Source organism: Aspergillus viridinutans (assembly GCF_018404265.1).
Source record: "Aspergillus viridinutans IFM 47045 DNA, scaffold_2, whole genome shotgun sequence".
Classification (NCBI taxonomy): domain Eukaryota; kingdom Fungi; phylum Ascomycota; class Eurotiomycetes; order Eurotiales; family Aspergillaceae; genus Aspergillus; species Aspergillus viridinutans.
The window spans coordinates 4,391,198-4,408,609 of NW_025091218.1; the positions used below are offsets into that span (position 1 = coordinate 4,391,198).

Below are 17,412 nucleotides of genomic sequence, written 5' to 3' on the forward strand. Positions count from 1 at the left end.
TAACTTTACAAGCTACTGATTGAAACTAAACAGTTGGATACAATCCAAATCAAACCACTCCTGTGAAAGCTTATTGATGATTTTAGATTTGGGGATGCTGATCGGTGGAACGCGGAAGAGGTGGTTCGATCTATGGGATTTGCTTCTCAGATAATGAGGAGAACCATTCCTCTTCGTTAATTAATCTTGTATAGACAAAGGTCTGGATGGCCTGATTCAGGTTGCCTATGAGCTTTGTGGGATTATAGAACGATCGAGGTGGAAGAAGCACTAAAGACTCGACATTAACATATTGCCTCATGCATGGTAACACCCTAGAGCAACTATTCGTCCCACACATGACGAAGAAACAAGCTTCCCATCAAGCCACGACAGACGATGATGACTTGAGAGACTTGGCTGCTGTCATCAGTGATTGCTGGAAAAGCTTATGGCGGGGCATCGACCTCTCAAAAGTCGCCGTGGGCTTACCGCATGCGGGCGATGACGGCAACGACACGCTCTTCCCCAGACTGCCCCAGAATCCGCCACCCACTGCTGCGTCTAGAGTTCCTCTCTTGAACAGGTCGCCTAAACTCTCCGTTGGTGGGTCTGTGGAATATTCGCCATGTCATTCATCGGTTTCTTTGCGATTGTGGAGGAACAGGGATTGCTTCTCTTGTACCACGGACGTTGCGGGAATTCGAACCCTCCACGTGAGCAGGGACCCAAGCGGGGATCACCGATGATGACGAGATGATTGGGATTGAAGCTATGAGGCCGCTAGGATGATGCTTCTTCGCGATGCACAAAGGCTGCGAGGGGGTGTGCTTGTGTATGACCTCATTGTGACTTGGCGGAGAGCCTGTATTATATAGGACGCTATTATTCTTTAAAGCTGTTGAGGTGGACTTCTGATCCCTCACCCACCTCAATCCGAACCCCACTATATGCAAAAGAACTCTAATTGTGCTATAATTCTGGTGATCCGTAGTGACCATGCTGTTCAGGAAACCCAAGTTGCCTCAGGCCAATCCTGACGCCTACTACCAGGATGACAATGTGGCATCCGACACACACTCCCAGACTGCCATCGCGGGTGATGACAGTCAGTTGGTTGATACTCATATTCCACTCTTGACTTGGCGGTCGTTCATCATGGGCGTGTTTGTCTCCATGGGTGGTTTTCTCTTCGGCTACGACACCGGTCAGATCTCGGGTTTCCTTGCGATGAAGAATTTCCTGCGACGGTATGGTGAATTAGCCCCTGATGGGTCGTTTTACTTCTCCAACGTCCGATCCGGATTGATTGTCGCGCTGGTACGTTTGCTTCGGTCCCCCTCTGACATGTCTATCTGCTGATGAGTGATAGCTATCAATTGGAACGTTGATCGGAGCTTTGATCGCAGCACCTATTGCGGATCGCATAGGCCGGAAATGGTCGATCACCGGCTGGTCGGCGATGATCTGCGTTGGAGTCACCATTCAAATCTCCTCTCCCACCGGCAAGTGGTACCAGGTAGCCCTCGGCCGTTGGGTTGCCGGATTGGGTGTCGGTGCTCTCTCCCTTTTGGTCCCGATGTACATGGCAGAGTCCGGTCCTCGGCACATTCGTGGTTCTCTAGTCAGGTAAGTCATCAAGTTTGTGTGTGCTGTCAAAGCCAGCGCTGACTGTCGCAGTACCTACCAATTGTTCATCACACTCGGCATCTTCGTGGCCAACTGCATCAATTTTGGTACTGAAGCACGAGCCGACACTGGCTCCTGGCGTATCCCAATGGGCGTCACATACATCTGGGCCCTCATTCTTGGTAGCGGCATGGCCCTGTTCCCGGAGAGCCCCCGATATGACTACCGACACGGAAAGATCGATAAGGCCATTACCACGCTTTCGAAGATGTACGGCGTCCCGAAGAACCATCGCGCTCTGAAGATCGAATTCGAGGAGATCAGGCAGAAATATGAGGAAGAAGTGGCTGGTGGGCAGGTCACTTGGGTTCATCTCTTCCGGGCCCCGCGTATGAGTTATCGTGTCGCTGTGGGTGTCTCTCTGCAAGCCCTTCAGCAGCTCACTGGCGCCAATTACTTCTTCTATTATGGAACGACCGTGTTCAAGGGCGCCGGTATCTCCAACAGCTATGTCACGCAGATGATTCTGGGCGGCGTGAATTTCGGAAGCACCTTCCTAGGCCTGTACCTCATCGAGAACTATGGTCGTCGTCGGTCCCTCATTGCCGGTGCCCTATGGATGTTCGTGTGCTTCATGGTCTTCGCCTCCGTCGGCCACTTCAAGCTTGACATTCAGTTCCCGGAACGAACTCACACCGCCGGTGTGGTTATGGTGGTATTCGCTTGTCTCTTCATTCTTGGATTCGCATCTACCTGGGGTCCAATGGTCTGGACCATCATCGCAGAACTGTACCCATCCCAGTATCGAGCTCGAGCAATGTCTCTGGCGACCGCGTCCAACTGGATGTGGAACTTCCTGCTCGCCTTCTTCACCCCCTTCATCGTCGGTGCAATTGATTTCCTGTACGGTTATGTCTTCGCAGGATGTTTGTTCCTCGCCGCCGGGATGGTGTACTTCACCGTTATGGAGGGACAAGGAAGAACACTGGAGGAGATCGACACGATGTACGTGTGGAAAATCAAGCCGTGGCACAGCTCCAAGTATGTCTTTCCTGACCAGGTGGATCCCCGCAATGAATCCGAGAAGCGCGCAGCGGGAACGAATGAGCACATGGAGACGGCGGATGGTCAGCCAGAGAGTGCTCAGTCGGGGAGTGCTCAGCCGGAGCGCGCTCAGCCGGAGAGTGTGTAGAAGCTGGATATTATTTGGCGGGTCTTAAAATTCGCGTCATGTCATTACAGCAGAATCGTACCTATTCTAGCAGAACATTTACTCGGATATTTGTATATTAATGTATCGCGTATTTTCTCTTCTCTCAAGCCTCAAAAACTATAGGGTAACATGTCCCCTATCCGCTTGTTGTCCCGAGCCACCTTGTTACTATTGTACGACTACTATGGTACGGGATACGGTGATCTTTCGTCACCGCTTCGAATAGAATGAACTGTCAAGTATACCTAGGCAAAGCTACGCTACGATGGTCAAGACAGGTAACCTCGCGATATAAGGTTTAAAGACATACAAATGGCTCGGAAGCAGTGCAAGAGAGCTCGTCGCGTATTTGAGCTTTGCTCTTTGGCTGCTACCTTACCAGGATGTGTAGGTCTAGCACAGAAAATGCTATGATAGGGGCACCGCAGCCTTCCATTTATTGGTGACAAAGGAGGTTGATCCTCTTGGCAAGGTATCGACGTATTAGCAGTACGGAGTACAACTTTCAGGGGCACCATTCACCACAGCATCGTCCGGATTTGGCAGGAGATATCTTCATCATCCATTGTCTTAAGAAAGGGGCTAGCCAATACATACTCGGAGATATCCTTTCGCCCGAAGTTGGTCTCCATGGGGGAGGAATAGTAAGTTTGGGAGCTGTGTTAATCTGGAATTAAGTTTATGAAGGGCCATCAACAGGACATACATAGTGCTATCAAGATCAGGCAACAACAACTTCCGTGCCAGCCACATTGGCTGAAGAGGGGCATGGACAAAATAACTAACATATTCATTCCAGGCCAGACCGGCCTATCTGCACTTACAGCTTTTGAGTTACCCTGCACTGCATGCTGTAGCCTTTGGGCTAGTGGCAACTCTGAGCAATAGTATGTGAACACACATTACACTACTATTTCTAAATATCAATAGTTGCACATCATTTAAGCCTCTGGGGACACCGGTAGCTTCGCCAAGTCTACTCTGAAGTTTGGGCCATAAATTTATGGCCCTTTTGGCGGGGATTAATCAGACCCAACATTTTGAGTGGGTCTTGTCCAAGTATGAACTGTTGACCTCGGTAATCTGCCACCTCGCACGGTGTTCCTATGGAGGGGTTCTGAGGGCAGATGTGGTAAATGGAAACAATGTACAAGAGAGAATCTGTGATGGAAATGCCACTATCTCGATGGATTCCAATACAAGACTTCGGAGGTAGATCGAACCCAGCGCGACTTCTAGATCTCCGTGTAAAAGTAGATAAGCACTATGCAGAGCAGGAACAACCATAAGTGAAAATGCCGTGTCCTCGGCATTTGCTCAATCGCAACAAGGTGCGGGGAAGCCACGCTGGAGACGACCCACTTGGAGCTGTTTCCCCCGCATTTCCCCGGAAAAGCCCCAAAGGGAGCATTGAGATCGTCGGTATGAGGTAGAGCGCCATATCGCATGAATGGTTGGTGATGTAGCCAAGGGGTATCCCCACGGGCTAAACGAAGACAAGATTTCTACAACTATAAAATGCCGTCCTTGGAATGCTTGACCGGAGATGCTGCCTTGCCGTTCTTCCTCAACCATCCGTTTAGCTTCTTACTACCCTTCCAAACATCATGTCAAACGGTGTCATCAATGAAAAGTCGGACGAGCCTCTCCGCCGAATCCAAACGGCGGAGAGCGTTTTCCTGCCCATTTCTCGAGAGGCGTTTGAGAAACTCTACTTGAACCCCAAGAGTCCCACGGTTTCGGGGGACTTGCGCAAGAAGCTGGGAAACCCTACACCAATCTCTTTGCTAGGCTTCTTGCTTGCTTCCACCCCAAATGCGTGTATCGTCATGGGATGGAGGGGAGCCGGTGGCAATGGAGCTGCCATTATGTACGAGGATCCCCTGTTCAGACTTGGAAGACGATATTAACCCTGATCTAGTCCTGTGTTGATTTTCTTCGGTGGAATGGTTCAAATATTCGGTGGAATTGGGGAGTGGATTATTGGCAATACTTTCTCATGCGCGTTATTCTTCACCTATGGTATGCATGCCACATCATCTGGAAGACAAAGCAGAATACTTATATCATCCGGACAGGAACCTTCTGGATCGTCCAAGGAACAACGTTCATGCCCTTCTTTGCTACTGGAACCCATTATTCGTCCACTGGCAACTTCCTCGAGGGACAACAGACACCCATGTATAACGCCAGTATAGGTTCGTTACGCACAATTTCAATCTACCATTGGCTATGGCTGACTTGTTGGAAGCATTCTACTTTGTGGCGCTGGCAGTCATAACCTTCGTATACCTGATATGCTCCATTCGAACCAACGTCTGCCTTTTCTCCGCGCTCTTCTTGCTTGACATCACCTTTGGTTTGTTCGCCGGTGCTTTCTTCTCAGTTTCCGTGGGAAATCTTCATTTGGCTGAGAAGCTGCAACTCGTGAGTGCATCTTGACCTCGTGTGTTTCTCTAGATTGACATCTTCATCTATAGGTTGGTGGCGCTTTCAACTTTGCACTATGCATACCGATCTGGTGGATTTTCATCACGCAAATCCTGGAGGCTGTCGATTTTCCCATCTCGCTTCCTGTTGGCGACCTCAGCACGCTTGTCCCAGGGCGCAGCCAGAGAATGCGTTTGAAGCAGGCTGAGCCTTGAAGAAAAGGAGGCAAGGCTTTAGGACTGGCGCAGAGGATATAAGACGCATTGTGAGTGTTATTCACGCGTTTAGTATATCGGAATTCATGATACAGGCGAGGTGATGGTAATGTCCTGATGAGGCTGATGTCAAGCAATATGCCTGGTGTGTTATCGTGATATTCACCTGATAGAAAGTGGAAGTCATATTCGACTGAACATTGAATATATATATCTCTATTCTTCTTCAACACTGCTGGATAATTAATTGCCTTTTGAATAGGCGACAGTCAATAATTTTCATGATCTACCACAGATGGTAGGCCTCAGGCAAGTATTAGAGTTGCCTTGCACATGCGTACAGATACTCTGTCTCTGTTACTCATGCATACCACAGCACTTCATGGCGCAACCTGCACATCATACTTTTCACCTCGTGCAATGTAAGGTGAAAGGGAGATCCTGCATGGGCTATGACTAAAAAGAATGCAGACATGCAAGAATGATGACTGAGGTTAAACCCAGAAATGGCTTTTACCACATGATGTACATATTATTTCTTCATCATAGGTATATCACAGTTCTCCAGACTACAGGGAATATATATTTCAAGTCTAGCGCCGTATCGGAGCCCGAATCATTCAGCTTGGACTTCGCTCTCACCAAGCCAAACATGATACAGCAGCTTCCCGGCGTCTACTTGTCCGACCGCCGAGTGCCTCCCCCGGGACTCATACCTCCAACTATTCTCCCACGCTGCGCCAAGTCTGTCGATGCTCGCTCGCGTGTTCCAGCCCGTTTGTTGCTGAATCTCCCGCAGAACGCGGACGCATGCATTCCGCTCCGAGTCTACCACGAGACACTGACCCGCAATTGTAAGGAGTTGGACGGCATTTGCCCATGCGATGGTGCATCGATTCGCCAGCGAGTTGGCGACAATCTGGCGCGCGTACATCTGTGCGCGGCGAGTCACGTCCGGGCTGGAGAGCACTGAGAGTCGACTCGCCTGCGAGCAAGGCGTGCAAATGGTGAGGATGAGAAACGCAGTGTGCAGCATCTGCCATGCTGCGGACACGGGACCGTTCAAGTAACGCACAGACTGGAAGGGATTGTCCTCTCCATTCGGAGGTAGAATACTGATAGGTGAGCACACAGCTGGCGCTCGGTTCTGGTGGCGCACCAGCTCAGCTTCAAGCTCCTTCCATCGGGCATCGCGAAGTTGCTTAGCGTGTCGTTCGATGTCGTCGGGCGTGCGACTCCAGAAATCGTGAACCATCCCGAGGAGAAAAACGACCTTTTTCTGCCATGATTTGAGCGTCCACGTGGGCGGATCAGAGAATACACCCCCGGGAATCCATTCTTTCGGTTCTAATGCTGCCGGCTTGCCGGCACAAAGAGAGGCAAGGATAATCATCCTGCAGTAAATCCAGAATGACTGTATATTGAAGATTCAGGTTAGCCAGCATCGTCACAGCATGAAGAACGGGACATACAGCCTGTGCCAAACCGCCGCTCATCCCATGCCAACCATGCATCTTGAGAAGATCCCCGGTCCCCTTGAGGTGCAAGTCCCAGGCCGTGGCCTTGCTCTCGACCATCTCACAATGAGCTATAAGCAGACAGCTCGCAAATACCGCAGGATCTGGCCCGCTATGCTGTAGCCTCTTCGACAGCAGGTGAATAGCCGCGTTGTAGTATGTCAAAGCCTGTTCGTGGTTATGTTGCTGCTGGTCATTGACAAGGTAGTACTGGCGGGCTGCAACGGCGACACAGGCTAGCAGGACAAGCGTGTCGTTTAGAGCGAGCTGCGGCACGACGGTCGAGAAATACCGCGGTGAATCATCGAACATGTCGAAGCGCGGCCCGATAAAGTCGATGTATCGCCAGAGGAAAAAGGCATCAGTCGTATCCGTGACGGGGTTACCATGGCTAGATAGTACAGGCCGTGGCGACTGATGCTGGTCGGATGAGACGCTCGAGGCCTCGACGCTCGCACTTGTGATCTGGTATAGGTCGGCAACCTCTTCCGTTTCGTCCACAAAGGTCGCTGTTACTGGGAAGGCATTAGAGTGTTTCTTGCGGTGAGGGCCACGGTCCCGTGGGCGCTGCTAACCTGGACCTGCTACTGTCTTTGAGGTGACGAAGTCCTTTAAAATGCCAGCCGCGGGTGCTTTGAACTCGAGCGCTGTAAAAGTAACATCTTGACAAAGGGAACACTCAATCCCTCGTCGCTTGCATAAAGCGCAAGGCCGCGACTGATCACACTTGACGTGGTTCTTGCGACACTGCTCGCAGGCTTTGACATCAAATGTCAGCGTCCCTGTTATGAAAGACAATGGCATCTCTCATGTTCCAACGCCTACCTAACTTGGATCTCGAGCTAGGCCCTCGCACTTGTTTCGAGACGGATTCCCGAAAGGGCGGCATTGCAGAGAGCGGATGGCGCAGTTTGGCGAATTTGACTAGGTTATATATATTACGTGCACATATCAGTCCAGTCGTTGCCCTCAAAATAGTGCATGTTTTCTTGAGAGAATGAAATTACTTGGGTCCGTGGCGAGAGAAAATAGACTTTGAAAAGGCTTCAGAGACACTGGCTTACAAATCAGTGCACATTCAACATAAAATTTGCATAAATGGTCTTCTCCTTTACACGCAGAAGAGTGGGCATCTTCTTGGTTCAGACTGGCATATGTGTATATGTTCAAGGAATGAATGGATATAATTCATAGACAATAGATCACTGTGCACGGGCTCTGTCTGTGTGTCTGTGTGTCGCTGCACCCCGGATTACAGCTAAAGTGGGTTACTGGGTTTACGGATTGCGGGATCGGGATGGGCCAGGCCAGTGAGGCAGTGACATACGGGGAGCCCTATCTGTCCTTTTCCAAGAGTACCTAGGTTTAGATTACTTTTATGGAGTATCTTGGCCTTTAAAGATCTGTCAATGCCTACGGCCCTGACCGCATCCGGCCTAAGTTTACTTCTGAGGAAGTCCTTAATAATTGTTTCTTGAGTAACTTAACTAGGTAACTAACTGGAGATTATGACTATATCCATCCAGAATGCTGGACTCTTTACTAGGCATTACCAGATTTTGCCGTTTCGACAAGATCTTGTGGTATGCTATGAGTTGCACAGAGAAGGGAGAAGAATCATCTCTGTTGTGCATTTCACATCCTCCTCAGGGAAATCTCCCCAAAACTGTCGTCGGTGTCAGTACCATATTATCCAGCACGGCGCCTGGATAGCGCTGTAATGTTCAACGTACCTGAGCAACATGCTGTCGGATTCGGTGCATATTCTTGCCCGGCTGGATCTGGCCCACCACCCCTGGCCGGTCCGATTCGGTCCTCTTGGGCACAATCATGGGTCGTCCGACGAAGCACTCATGCGTCAGTAGCGCAAAGCCGAGAGCTTCTTTTGCGCCGATAGGGATCCCAATCTCGGAGATGGGGACAATACGTGTGTTGGGCAAGCGCTCCTTCAGGTACTTGATGATGTTGGGGTTATACGACCCACCGCCACCCATGTAGATCTCGTCTACGCCCCCCGGCGGACCCCAGCGTTCGTAGGCATCGGCCAGGGACTGGGCTGTGATGCGAGTTATGGTGGCGACACAGTCCTCTGGCGTAGCGCCGCCTGCAATGCCACATTCTGTCAGCTATATATAGTCTCGATTGGAGTAGTCAGACGTACGCGCCAGCATCTCATCGCAGATATCTTCCGCCATGCGATCCCCAAACGTCTCTCGGCCAGTAGTCTTGGGTATATCATGCACAAAGTACGGCCCCTGCAACACTCGATCTACAACAGACTGGTCAACCTTGCCCTTCTGGCCCATGGCACCATCCTTGTCATATTCCTGTTGACCGCCGGTGAAGTAGCGCACAGCAGCGTCGATAAATACGTTGCCCGGTCCCGTATCGAAGTCGTAACACTCTTCGACAGCGGCTCGGGGTAAAATCGAAAAGTTTGCGATGCCGCCGATGTTCTGCACAGCACGATTGAGCGTCGGGTGGCTCAGGAGGAGGGAGTCGAGAGCTGCAAATAGCGGGCAGCCTTGCCGGCCGAGAGCCATATCTGACACCCGAAAGTTGCCAAGCGAGGTGACGCCCGTGCCAGCGGCTATGATGGCAATCTCACCCATGTCGAGATGTGCACGGCTCTGATTGCCCTCAAAGAGCTCCGGCAGGGGTAGGTGCCAGATAGTCTGGCCCTGGCCACCAATCAGATCGACGTCCGATGCCAGGCTGAAATTGTTCTCCTGCGCGAACCAGTTGACGGCGTCGCTAATGACCTCGCCCAGCTGGATGTTGACAATGGCCATTTCCTCGGGCGTCGTCTTGTTCTCCTTGATGAGCTTCATGACTCTTGCCTTGAGCTTTTTAGGCATCGGGTATTCTCCATAGTGCAGGAGCTGCATCTTTAACGGCGCTCTCGGGCTGTCCTGGGTGAAGTGGACATGGACGAGGTCGACCCCGTCCATGGACGTTCCTGCATTGTGCCCAATGACCTTCAGAGAACTGTTGGGAGTTCAGCCACAGGTCAGCAATGTTTTAAGGACATAACGTGGAGTGCATTCAACAGGTATTAACACTTACAGTGGGCTGCCGCCGAACTGGTTCAAAGCGGAAGGCATCGTGTGGCTCAGTGTTAAGGAAATGCGCAACTTGAGATACAGATGATGGAGTAAAAGGTCATATGGCTTTGCATGCTTTATATATCTTGCCAGGAGCAACCTCGACAAAATCACGCCCCCACTCACAGGCATATCGGACTCGGTTCCCTTCCGGAGACAAGAGTCATGCCTACTGCCATTCCCCGCACTTCATCTTCTCGAGTGCTTTGGTTTTTGAGAGTATGGACCTGTGGAGACAATGACGGGAATCTACTCTCGGGGATGATTGCCTTCCGCAATATTTAACCTTCTCGGAGCTGCATGCCTTCCGGGGATTTTATACTTCCCCGGACCATGGCCTGGGGTTTAGCACCAACGCCTCATCAAACCCCATATTCTGAAAATCTATAAATACAGGTTGGAATCAGGACGCTGAGGTTGTTCCTCTGTGATATGTCCTGGGTCAAGATCCCATCATATCGATCTCCAACCAAGAGAATACCTAGACCACGTTTGCTTTCCACTCCGCAGTCATGGCCATCTTCCCATTGACCAGATACACAACCCACATGGGCGCATCGGGTCTGACGCTCAATTTCCTCGTCGCAGGCATTGCGACATGTGCATTTTGGCTTTTCGGCTACGACATGAGTGTTATGGTATACTCCCTTCTCAAGCCCTTTCAACATGACACGCCCGGTCTAATAAACAATTACAGGGCGGTCTCATTACGGAGGAGTCCTTCACATCTGTTTTTCCCGCGATGAACAACGCCAACGTCCAGGGCATCGTTATCGCCTCTTTTGAACTTGGTGCGCTTGTCGGTGCCCTCGCCTGCTTGGACCTTGGCGATCGCCTCGGTCGTCGTCTGACCGTTTGGTTCGGCATGCTCTTTATGTTGATCGGCGGCACGCTACAGACCAGTGCCTGGGCTATATCTCAGTTGGTACTGGGTCGCGTTCTCAGTGGCATCGGGCTCGGTTTACAGGTAGCCACGGTGCCGTCATGGCAGTCTGAGTGTGCGAAAGCGCATAGTCGCGGGCGTTGGGGTAGGCAGTTCTCCTCCCCCTTTCTCTCGTATTCGAGGAACTAGATAGCTAACTTCATCCAGTCATGATTGAGGGTGGTTTACAGACATTCGGCGTTGCTTGTGGCCAGCTCGTTGGTTATGGCTTCTTCTTTGTAAAGGGTCAAGCGCAATGGCGTGCACCCGTCGGCATCCAGCTCTTCCCGGCCTTGATCGTCTTTATATTCATTAATTTTCTTCCCGAGTCCCCTCGCTGGTTGATCAAACACGGTCGGGTTGAAGAGGTGTGTGTTCGTTCCTTTGCTTGCCGTTTCCGACGACGGTGAAGACATCTCGCTGACCGTACAATGTTTGCAGGGCACATACAACCTGTCAAAGCTTCGAAACCTGGCCGTCGATCACCCGGAGCTGGTCTTTGAACGCGACGCAATCATCACCTCTTTCGAAGCGCAGAGTGAACTCGCTCCGTTCTCCTTCAGAGAAATGCTGGACAACGGAAAGACCAAGACGTTCCATCGCGTCGCCATTGGATTCTTCATGCAAGCTGCGCAACAATTATCCGGAATCAACTTGGTATCGACGTACGCCAACAAGATTCTGCAGGAGTCGTTCGGCCTGGGTGCCAGCACATCACACCTCATCGCTGCCATGGGAGGTCTGGAGTATGCTCTATGCTCCCTTCTATCCGTGTTCCTCGTGGAAGGCCTTGGACGCCGTCGAGCCTTTCTKTGGACTACGATCGGCATGTCCTGCTGCTTTGCCGTGATCGCTGGACTCCAAAGCATGGATTCGCGCACCTGCCAACTGGTCGCTGCTGGATTTCTGTTTCTCTTCAATACCTTTTTCGGCCTTGCCTGGGTTGGAGGACCGTTTTTGTACAGCGCCGAGATTGCACCGCTGCGATGCCGCGCGCAGGCTAACGCCTTTGCCAGCGCTGGCAACTGGTTGTTTTGCTTCGTGGTGGTCATGATTATCCCACCTGCTTTCCAGAATATCGGCTGGAAAACGGCAAGTCTTCTTCTTTGTGCCACTGTGGGCCCGTTGGTCATCTAACCGGCGTCTAGTATATCATTTTTGCCATTTTGAATGCCTGCTTCGTACCCATCATCTACTTTTTCCTAGTTGAAACAAGACAGAGAAGTCTCGAGGAGCTTGTGAGTACCACCGAAGGAGAGAGTGTGAAAACTGGGCATGCCATGAAGAAACCCAGCAGGCTGATATTTTGCTTTTTCTAGGATGTCATCTTCGCTGCGGGTGGTGACCCGGTCAAAAAGGAGAAGACGATGCCGTACAATATACCTATCGGGGAGGCCCGGAGGATCCTTGGTCTTGCCGAGAGTACTAGTATTGCTGAAGTATTGTATCACGACGCGAAGCTGTCAGTTTGAGAGAACTCTTTTCCTTCTTCTTTTTTCCTTTTTCCCCCCTTATTGAAGGCAAGTTGTCATACGTGTTTTTAGTCGTAAGACTGGGTTATGAAAAGTGATTGAGATTTGAGAACATGATCACTCCAATGGACCAAAGCAGCTGCTATAATTTAAAACATTGAGATGGTTGTAAAGGGCAGCCGCATGTACAGGCAGCAGTACAATATTTGACGTGCGTGAGATGTTTGGATTCTCTCTCTACCTAGGAAGCCTAACCAGCAGTGAGATAGGGGCATGTTTGTGGAGAGCCTGTTGCCTAAGGCAATCATGGCAGTGCAGGTGGTCAAAGCTTACTAAGCCATCGAATCTGCCTTAGGCACCAATAAAGTATCCAAACTGGATACCGGCTCAGTCACGTGACTCTTTTCTACTTAATACACTACTAGACCTCTATAGTCTATATACATCTTTTTAGGTTTAGCTACTGCAGCCCTACGGAGGCGTGCACCAAATGTTTTGACGCATGCTAGTAAGCTTGGCTGTATCCTGCTGACGCAGCCCCCTAGTAATTTATATGGAAAAACATCCAGAGGGAAAAATATTCAAATAAATCTGTCTATAATAGTAATAATATGAAGCTATTCAAATATCTTCCCAGTCTAGATCATGAAGCTATCCCTTAATTCATCTTCATGACTGGTCATGCTTAGGCCTATCTCAGCTCTCTCAGTATTCATTCCCTCCTTGGAACTTAATAACCTCCTGGATATAGTGAATGAGGCATTTAATCTATTATTAAATCTTCTCCTATAGAAGCGCATTCCATGCCTTCATCTAAATATCTTTACCAGTCTTCTTATCTCAAGGGGCTCCGCGTCTAGTTATAAGCCTCTTTAGAAATGGCTAGCATAGCTTAATTATATTTAAATCAGGTGAGTTCCCTGGCCAATCTAGCAGCTATTAAACTATATGGATATTGTATACACACTGTTGACTATAGTAGATATGGGCTGGGGCCTTATCTTCTAGAATAATAGTATTAGGTTAATCTTTCTAGCATTCTTTTATAAAAGAAATAAGCTTTGGAATCAGAACTTCCTAGTAGAGAGAGGTTCTAGATTAGTATACAAATCACTAGGATTAGAAGAATATCTAGCCAGGCCTGCACGCGACGCAAAGTAAAATGTGATAAAAAGAGCCCCTGCACAAACTGCCTAAAGCATGGGATTTCATGTGTTGCTGTCAAGCGGCCACGTTGGCCACGCGGCCGGTCGGGAAAGCAAGCAATAAGCCGAGAGCAAGATCTGTGCCACCGTGTAGCGAAGCTAGAGCAGATGATACAGGACTTGACCCACTCGACGAGAGTAACCGGCGATATCTCCAATAGCTGTGGCGAGACTACCATACCTCGGAGTGGACGATCGCCAAAATCACCGTCGGAAACACTGCAGGCCTCTGACGAGTGGTTTCTTCCACAGCAGGTGAGCAGTCCGCCCTTGGTAGTAGGAACGACCCCTCTAAATACAGTAATAGTCGGTGATTCCACGATCCGCCGACAGCAGAGATGACGCCCTGAGCAGCGGGTTTGCCAGCTACACGACCAGACGAGAACGATACACAGAGAATCCCCGAGAGCTACTTTCGGAACCAGTGCGTCGGAGGATACTCGTCGAGATCTTTCTTCAGCAAGTCGACCCGATCTTGAAGATCTTGCACCGGCCATCTCTCTGCGCCTATCTCCTGGAAGAAAAGCCCTACTTGGACTACGACCGAGGGCATCCCGTACCTGAAGCTTTGGCCACTGCGGTGTTCTATATGGCCAGCTCGACCCTGACTGAAGACCAATGTCTCGCTCTGCTCGCTGAGAAGAAAGAGACGGTACTGGCAAGATACCAGGATGAAGCAAAGGCGGCCCTAGCAAGGGTCGACTTTCTTGTTACCAACCATCTGACAGTATTGCAGGCATTCGTCCTGTCCTTGGTCGGTCCCCTGCCATTGCGGAGAGACTGCGAAGCAAGCTAACCGCTGGTGCAGGTGGCTGCACGAACACACGATCACAGCCGACGGGTCTGGACAATGCTCAGCGTAGCCCTTCGCATAGCGCAAGCTCTCTCGCTGCACATGACCGATCCTCCATTTCCAGTAACGCCGTTCGAACGCGAGATGCGCCGCCGCTTGTGGCACTTGATCGGCTGGTTGGACCTTGAGGCATCGCTAAACCGCGGGTCTGAAAGCATGATGCGGTCTGCGTGGATTCAGACCCATTCTCTCACCAACATCAACGACGATGACTTTGGCTTCGACGCGGTGGGTCCCTTACCTGCTGCGCAAAGCGGGCCAACGGAGGCTACTCTTCTCATTATGTTTGCCCATGGCCAATGCGCTCTGCGTGCCTTGGATGTATCCCACTTTGCCGAACCGGGAATCACCGACATCCATATGCGACAGCAGACGGTGGACCACTTCCGTCGTACTGCGAACGGGCTGCTGGCCGGCTGTGACACCGAAAATGTCGCGTTCCACTGGTTCACTAGCCAGATTCAGGAGCAGATATCTGCTGTCCTGCAACTTATCGCTCTCCGGCCACTCCAGAGGAGTCCGACATTTATCCCTGCGGAGATACCAGCGCCCCAAATGCTCGCCCTCGCAGCCGACATTTTAGAACGGCGTCAGAGAATGTTCAGCGATCCTCGAGCACACCCCTGGCGCTGGTTCGAGCTATTATACTTTCCTTGGCATGCGCTGGTTGTCGCCATGACCGAGATCTGCGTCTGTACTGATCGATGGGTGATAGACAGATACTGGCCTACGCTCGAGCGTAGCTATGACCTCTTTCAGAAACAAGCTGTTGGTACACACTATGACTGGCTCTTGACGTCTATGGAGAATTTGATGACAAACGCCCGTGCTGCGCGACAAAAGGTGGTTGGCTCAGACGCGCCAGGGCATGAAGCACCCAATTCCCACATCTATATGGACATGGCGTCTCTCGAGGGCCCAATCTTGTCCGATACTTTGCCAGCTGTACCTGACGCGACTTTGGCAGAGGCGGAGCTTGCTCAACTACAAGACCAGGAGGCTACCGCGTGGGCGCGGCGCAGTATGGGGACTTTACCGACCGCTTCTGTGAGATGGATACGATCTTTGACTGTGGGCTAAGCAACCCGTGAGCACACTACAGTTGGCCGTATGAAATAGCCGAATCAAGGGATCTAGCTTGGTCATGGATTCTAAGCCTCTTGTACTACTTTAATTACTCGTTCACAAAGAGATGTAACATGCGCGAGGTGGTCTTCGTAGCTATCACCATTTCACTGAGACGACCTCTTAATCGAGGGCAGAATTCAGGTTGCTTTCGTTGAATTCTCGTCAAGAACAACGATACACGGAAGCGATATGTGTTCTAGCTATCAGTCCCTATCCAAGCGACTCTCACTCAGGTCTATATCCATCGCGGCTCGGAACGAAACCCACAACACCCTGGCCGTAACCCTCCCATCCGTCGAATTCAGTCACGTATTTGATGGCGGCCTTGAGGTAAAAGTCGTTCTTGCGACCAAAGGTCTCCTCGAAGACCTTCGGGGCCCGCCCCACTTTGAAGAAATGGGCGTCCAGAGCCCACTTGTGCGCCAGTGCGGTATCAAGGACCCAATTCCAGTCGTGGCCATCTACCTTGACGGCTTCGATCCAGTTGAGGGAGAAGCGGGGCCGCAACTGGCAGATGTAGGTCATGATTCCGAAAAGCGCATACTGCTTCAAGATAGAGACGCGGCGGTCCATGGGGAAGTAATGCCACAACACTCGCAACGCGTGGGCAACGGTCATGATGTGAACATTGAAAAAGTCAAATGAGTCCCGTGGGTTCCCATTGCTTAGGGCCAGCAGGACGGTCAGGTCGCAGCATTCTTCGAACTGGGCTAGGTGGTCGGTGACTTCCCAAGCAGTCCAGTGTTCTAGGACGACGGCAAGGTTTTGCTCCTGGCAAAGAACGTCGAGGTTGGCGAATCCAGGCTCCTCGAATAAGCCGTCTAGTCGTGGATCCTGTCGCACCTTCTCAAAGACCTCGGCCAGGGAGGTAGTCTTATACTTCGATGTGTCAGGAGGCGCCTGGTCAAGGACAGTATGCAGAGGATTGTACTCTGTGCACCCCTGACTGAGGGCTTGCGTCGCTACCTCTTTGCTGCGGAACTCGTACGCGTAGGCGAGATGGATAAACGGATGGCCCACTGTTTCGATCCCCGGTCAGCCTCGCTTGTGGTCCCTGGCTGAAAGTTAATGACATACAGCCTCCAGTATAGCCGTTTACAAGTGGCGCCGTGCCGGAGTAGAGATACTCTTCTAGCACCTTTCCCCAGTCTCCGTGTTTTTCCTTTACCTCATTATCAAAGAAGTCCTGGTATGCCACGGTGTACCTAGTCGGATGGTGAGTAACTTGTTCATCCCTGTAGGGACCACAATAACGCACTCTTCACGAGTAAGAAAATCCCTCCAATTTTCCTTGGAAATGGCCTCACCTCGGATAAACCCCCGCGAGATAGGGACCAACTGGGTAATTTCATGTTCATATGTCCTGGTCAATTGATCGCTGTTGGCGCCCAGCGCATACGCAGAGCCAAGGAGCTTCAGATCAAGAGTCAATGGACAAAACCCCATAATTATTTGCCTAGGGCAAAGAGCATACATGCGGCAAGTGACTGTGCAGGATCAGCTCCGGGTCACGCAGCGGCGCAACCGTAACATGGCCTTGCTCAAGGAGGCTTCGCAGCTTCTGGGCTCGCGCATCGGGGAACTTGGTCACGTCGTAAACGGGGACCGGTTGGAGATCTCTCAAACCGGACGCGGGGGGTAGTCTGATCGATTTTTGGGCGTGGATGCTCGTGCTGGAAGACATTGCTGAAAATCAGGACGCTTGGTATACGCTATTTATATGGTAGAATGGACTGCTGAGTCTC

At 51.0% G+C, this 17,412-nt stretch overlaps 7 protein-coding genes across 7 annotated transcripts; 4 read left to right on the forward strand and 3 right to left on the reverse strand.

Moving 5' to 3' along the window:
• Positions 1-978: 978 nt before the first annotated feature.
• On the forward strand, positions 979-2,800 carry Aspvir_004946 (sugar porter family MFS transporter; the record flags this gene model as incomplete). Its single annotated transcript, XM_043268167.1, has 3 exons — positions 979-1,299; positions 1,352-1,608; positions 1,660-2,800. 3 exons carry the CDS (start codon positions 979-981, stop codon positions 2,798-2,800), a joined length of 1,719 nt encoding a protein of 572 aa, XP_043124102.1.
• A 1,628-nt stretch (positions 2,801-4,428) lies between these two features.
• Positions 4,429-5,466, forward strand: Aspvir_004947 (putative plasma membrane ammonium transporter (Ato3); the record flags this gene model as incomplete). The annotated part of the gene is made up of 5 exons (XM_043268168.1): positions 4,429-4,691; positions 4,743-4,843; positions 4,900-5,019; positions 5,073-5,248; positions 5,302-5,466. The coding sequence occupies 5 exons, from the start codon at positions 4,429-4,431 to the stop codon at positions 5,464-5,466; spliced, it is 825 nt and encodes a 274-aa protein (XP_043124103.1).
• A 616-nt stretch (positions 5,467-6,082) lies between these two features.
• On the reverse strand, positions 6,083-7,872 carry Aspvir_004948 (uncharacterized protein; the record flags this gene model as incomplete). The annotated part of the gene is made up of 4 exons (XM_043268169.1): positions 6,083-6,880; positions 6,939-7,498; positions 7,559-7,765; positions 7,809-7,872. 4 exons carry the CDS (start codon positions 7,870-7,872, stop codon positions 6,083-6,085), a joined length of 1,629 nt encoding a protein of 542 aa, XP_043124104.1.
• Positions 7,873-8,571: 699 nt separating this feature from the next.
• Positions 8,572-10,087, reverse strand: Aspvir_004949 (UPF0075 domain protein; the record flags this gene model as incomplete). The annotated part of the gene is made up of 4 exons (XM_043268170.1): positions 8,572-8,649; positions 8,717-9,087; positions 9,145-9,971; positions 10,050-10,087. 4 exons carry the CDS (start codon positions 10,085-10,087, stop codon positions 8,572-8,574), a joined length of 1,314 nt encoding a protein of 437 aa, XP_043124105.1.
• Positions 10,088-10,599: 512 nt separating this feature from the next.
• On the forward strand, positions 10,600-12,146 carry Aspvir_004950 (putative MFS monosaccharide transporter; the record flags this gene model as incomplete). The annotated part of the gene is made up of 4 exons (XM_043268171.1): positions 10,600-10,725; positions 10,785-11,115; positions 11,178-11,377; positions 11,451-12,146. The coding sequence occupies 4 exons, from the start codon at positions 10,600-10,602 to the stop codon at positions 12,144-12,146; spliced, it is 1,353 nt and encodes a 450-aa protein (XP_043124106.1).
• Positions 12,147-14,536: 2,390 nt separating this feature from the next.
• Aspvir_004951 (transcription factor domain-containing protein) lies at positions 14,537-15,619 on the forward strand (the record flags this gene model as incomplete). Its single annotated transcript, XM_043268172.1, has 1 exon — positions 14,537-15,619. The coding sequence occupies one exon, from the start codon at positions 14,537-14,539 to the stop codon at positions 15,617-15,619; it is 1,083 nt and encodes a 360-aa protein (XP_043124107.1).
• Positions 15,620-15,892: 273 nt separating this feature from the next.
• On the reverse strand, positions 15,893-17,351 carry Aspvir_004952 (questin oxidase family protein; the record flags this gene model as incomplete). Its single annotated transcript, XM_043268173.1, has 4 exons — positions 15,893-16,686; positions 16,745-16,872; positions 16,926-17,080; positions 17,142-17,351. 4 exons carry the CDS (start codon positions 17,349-17,351, stop codon positions 15,893-15,895), a joined length of 1,287 nt encoding a protein of 428 aa, XP_043124108.1.
• Positions 17,352-17,412: the final 61 nt, after the last annotated feature.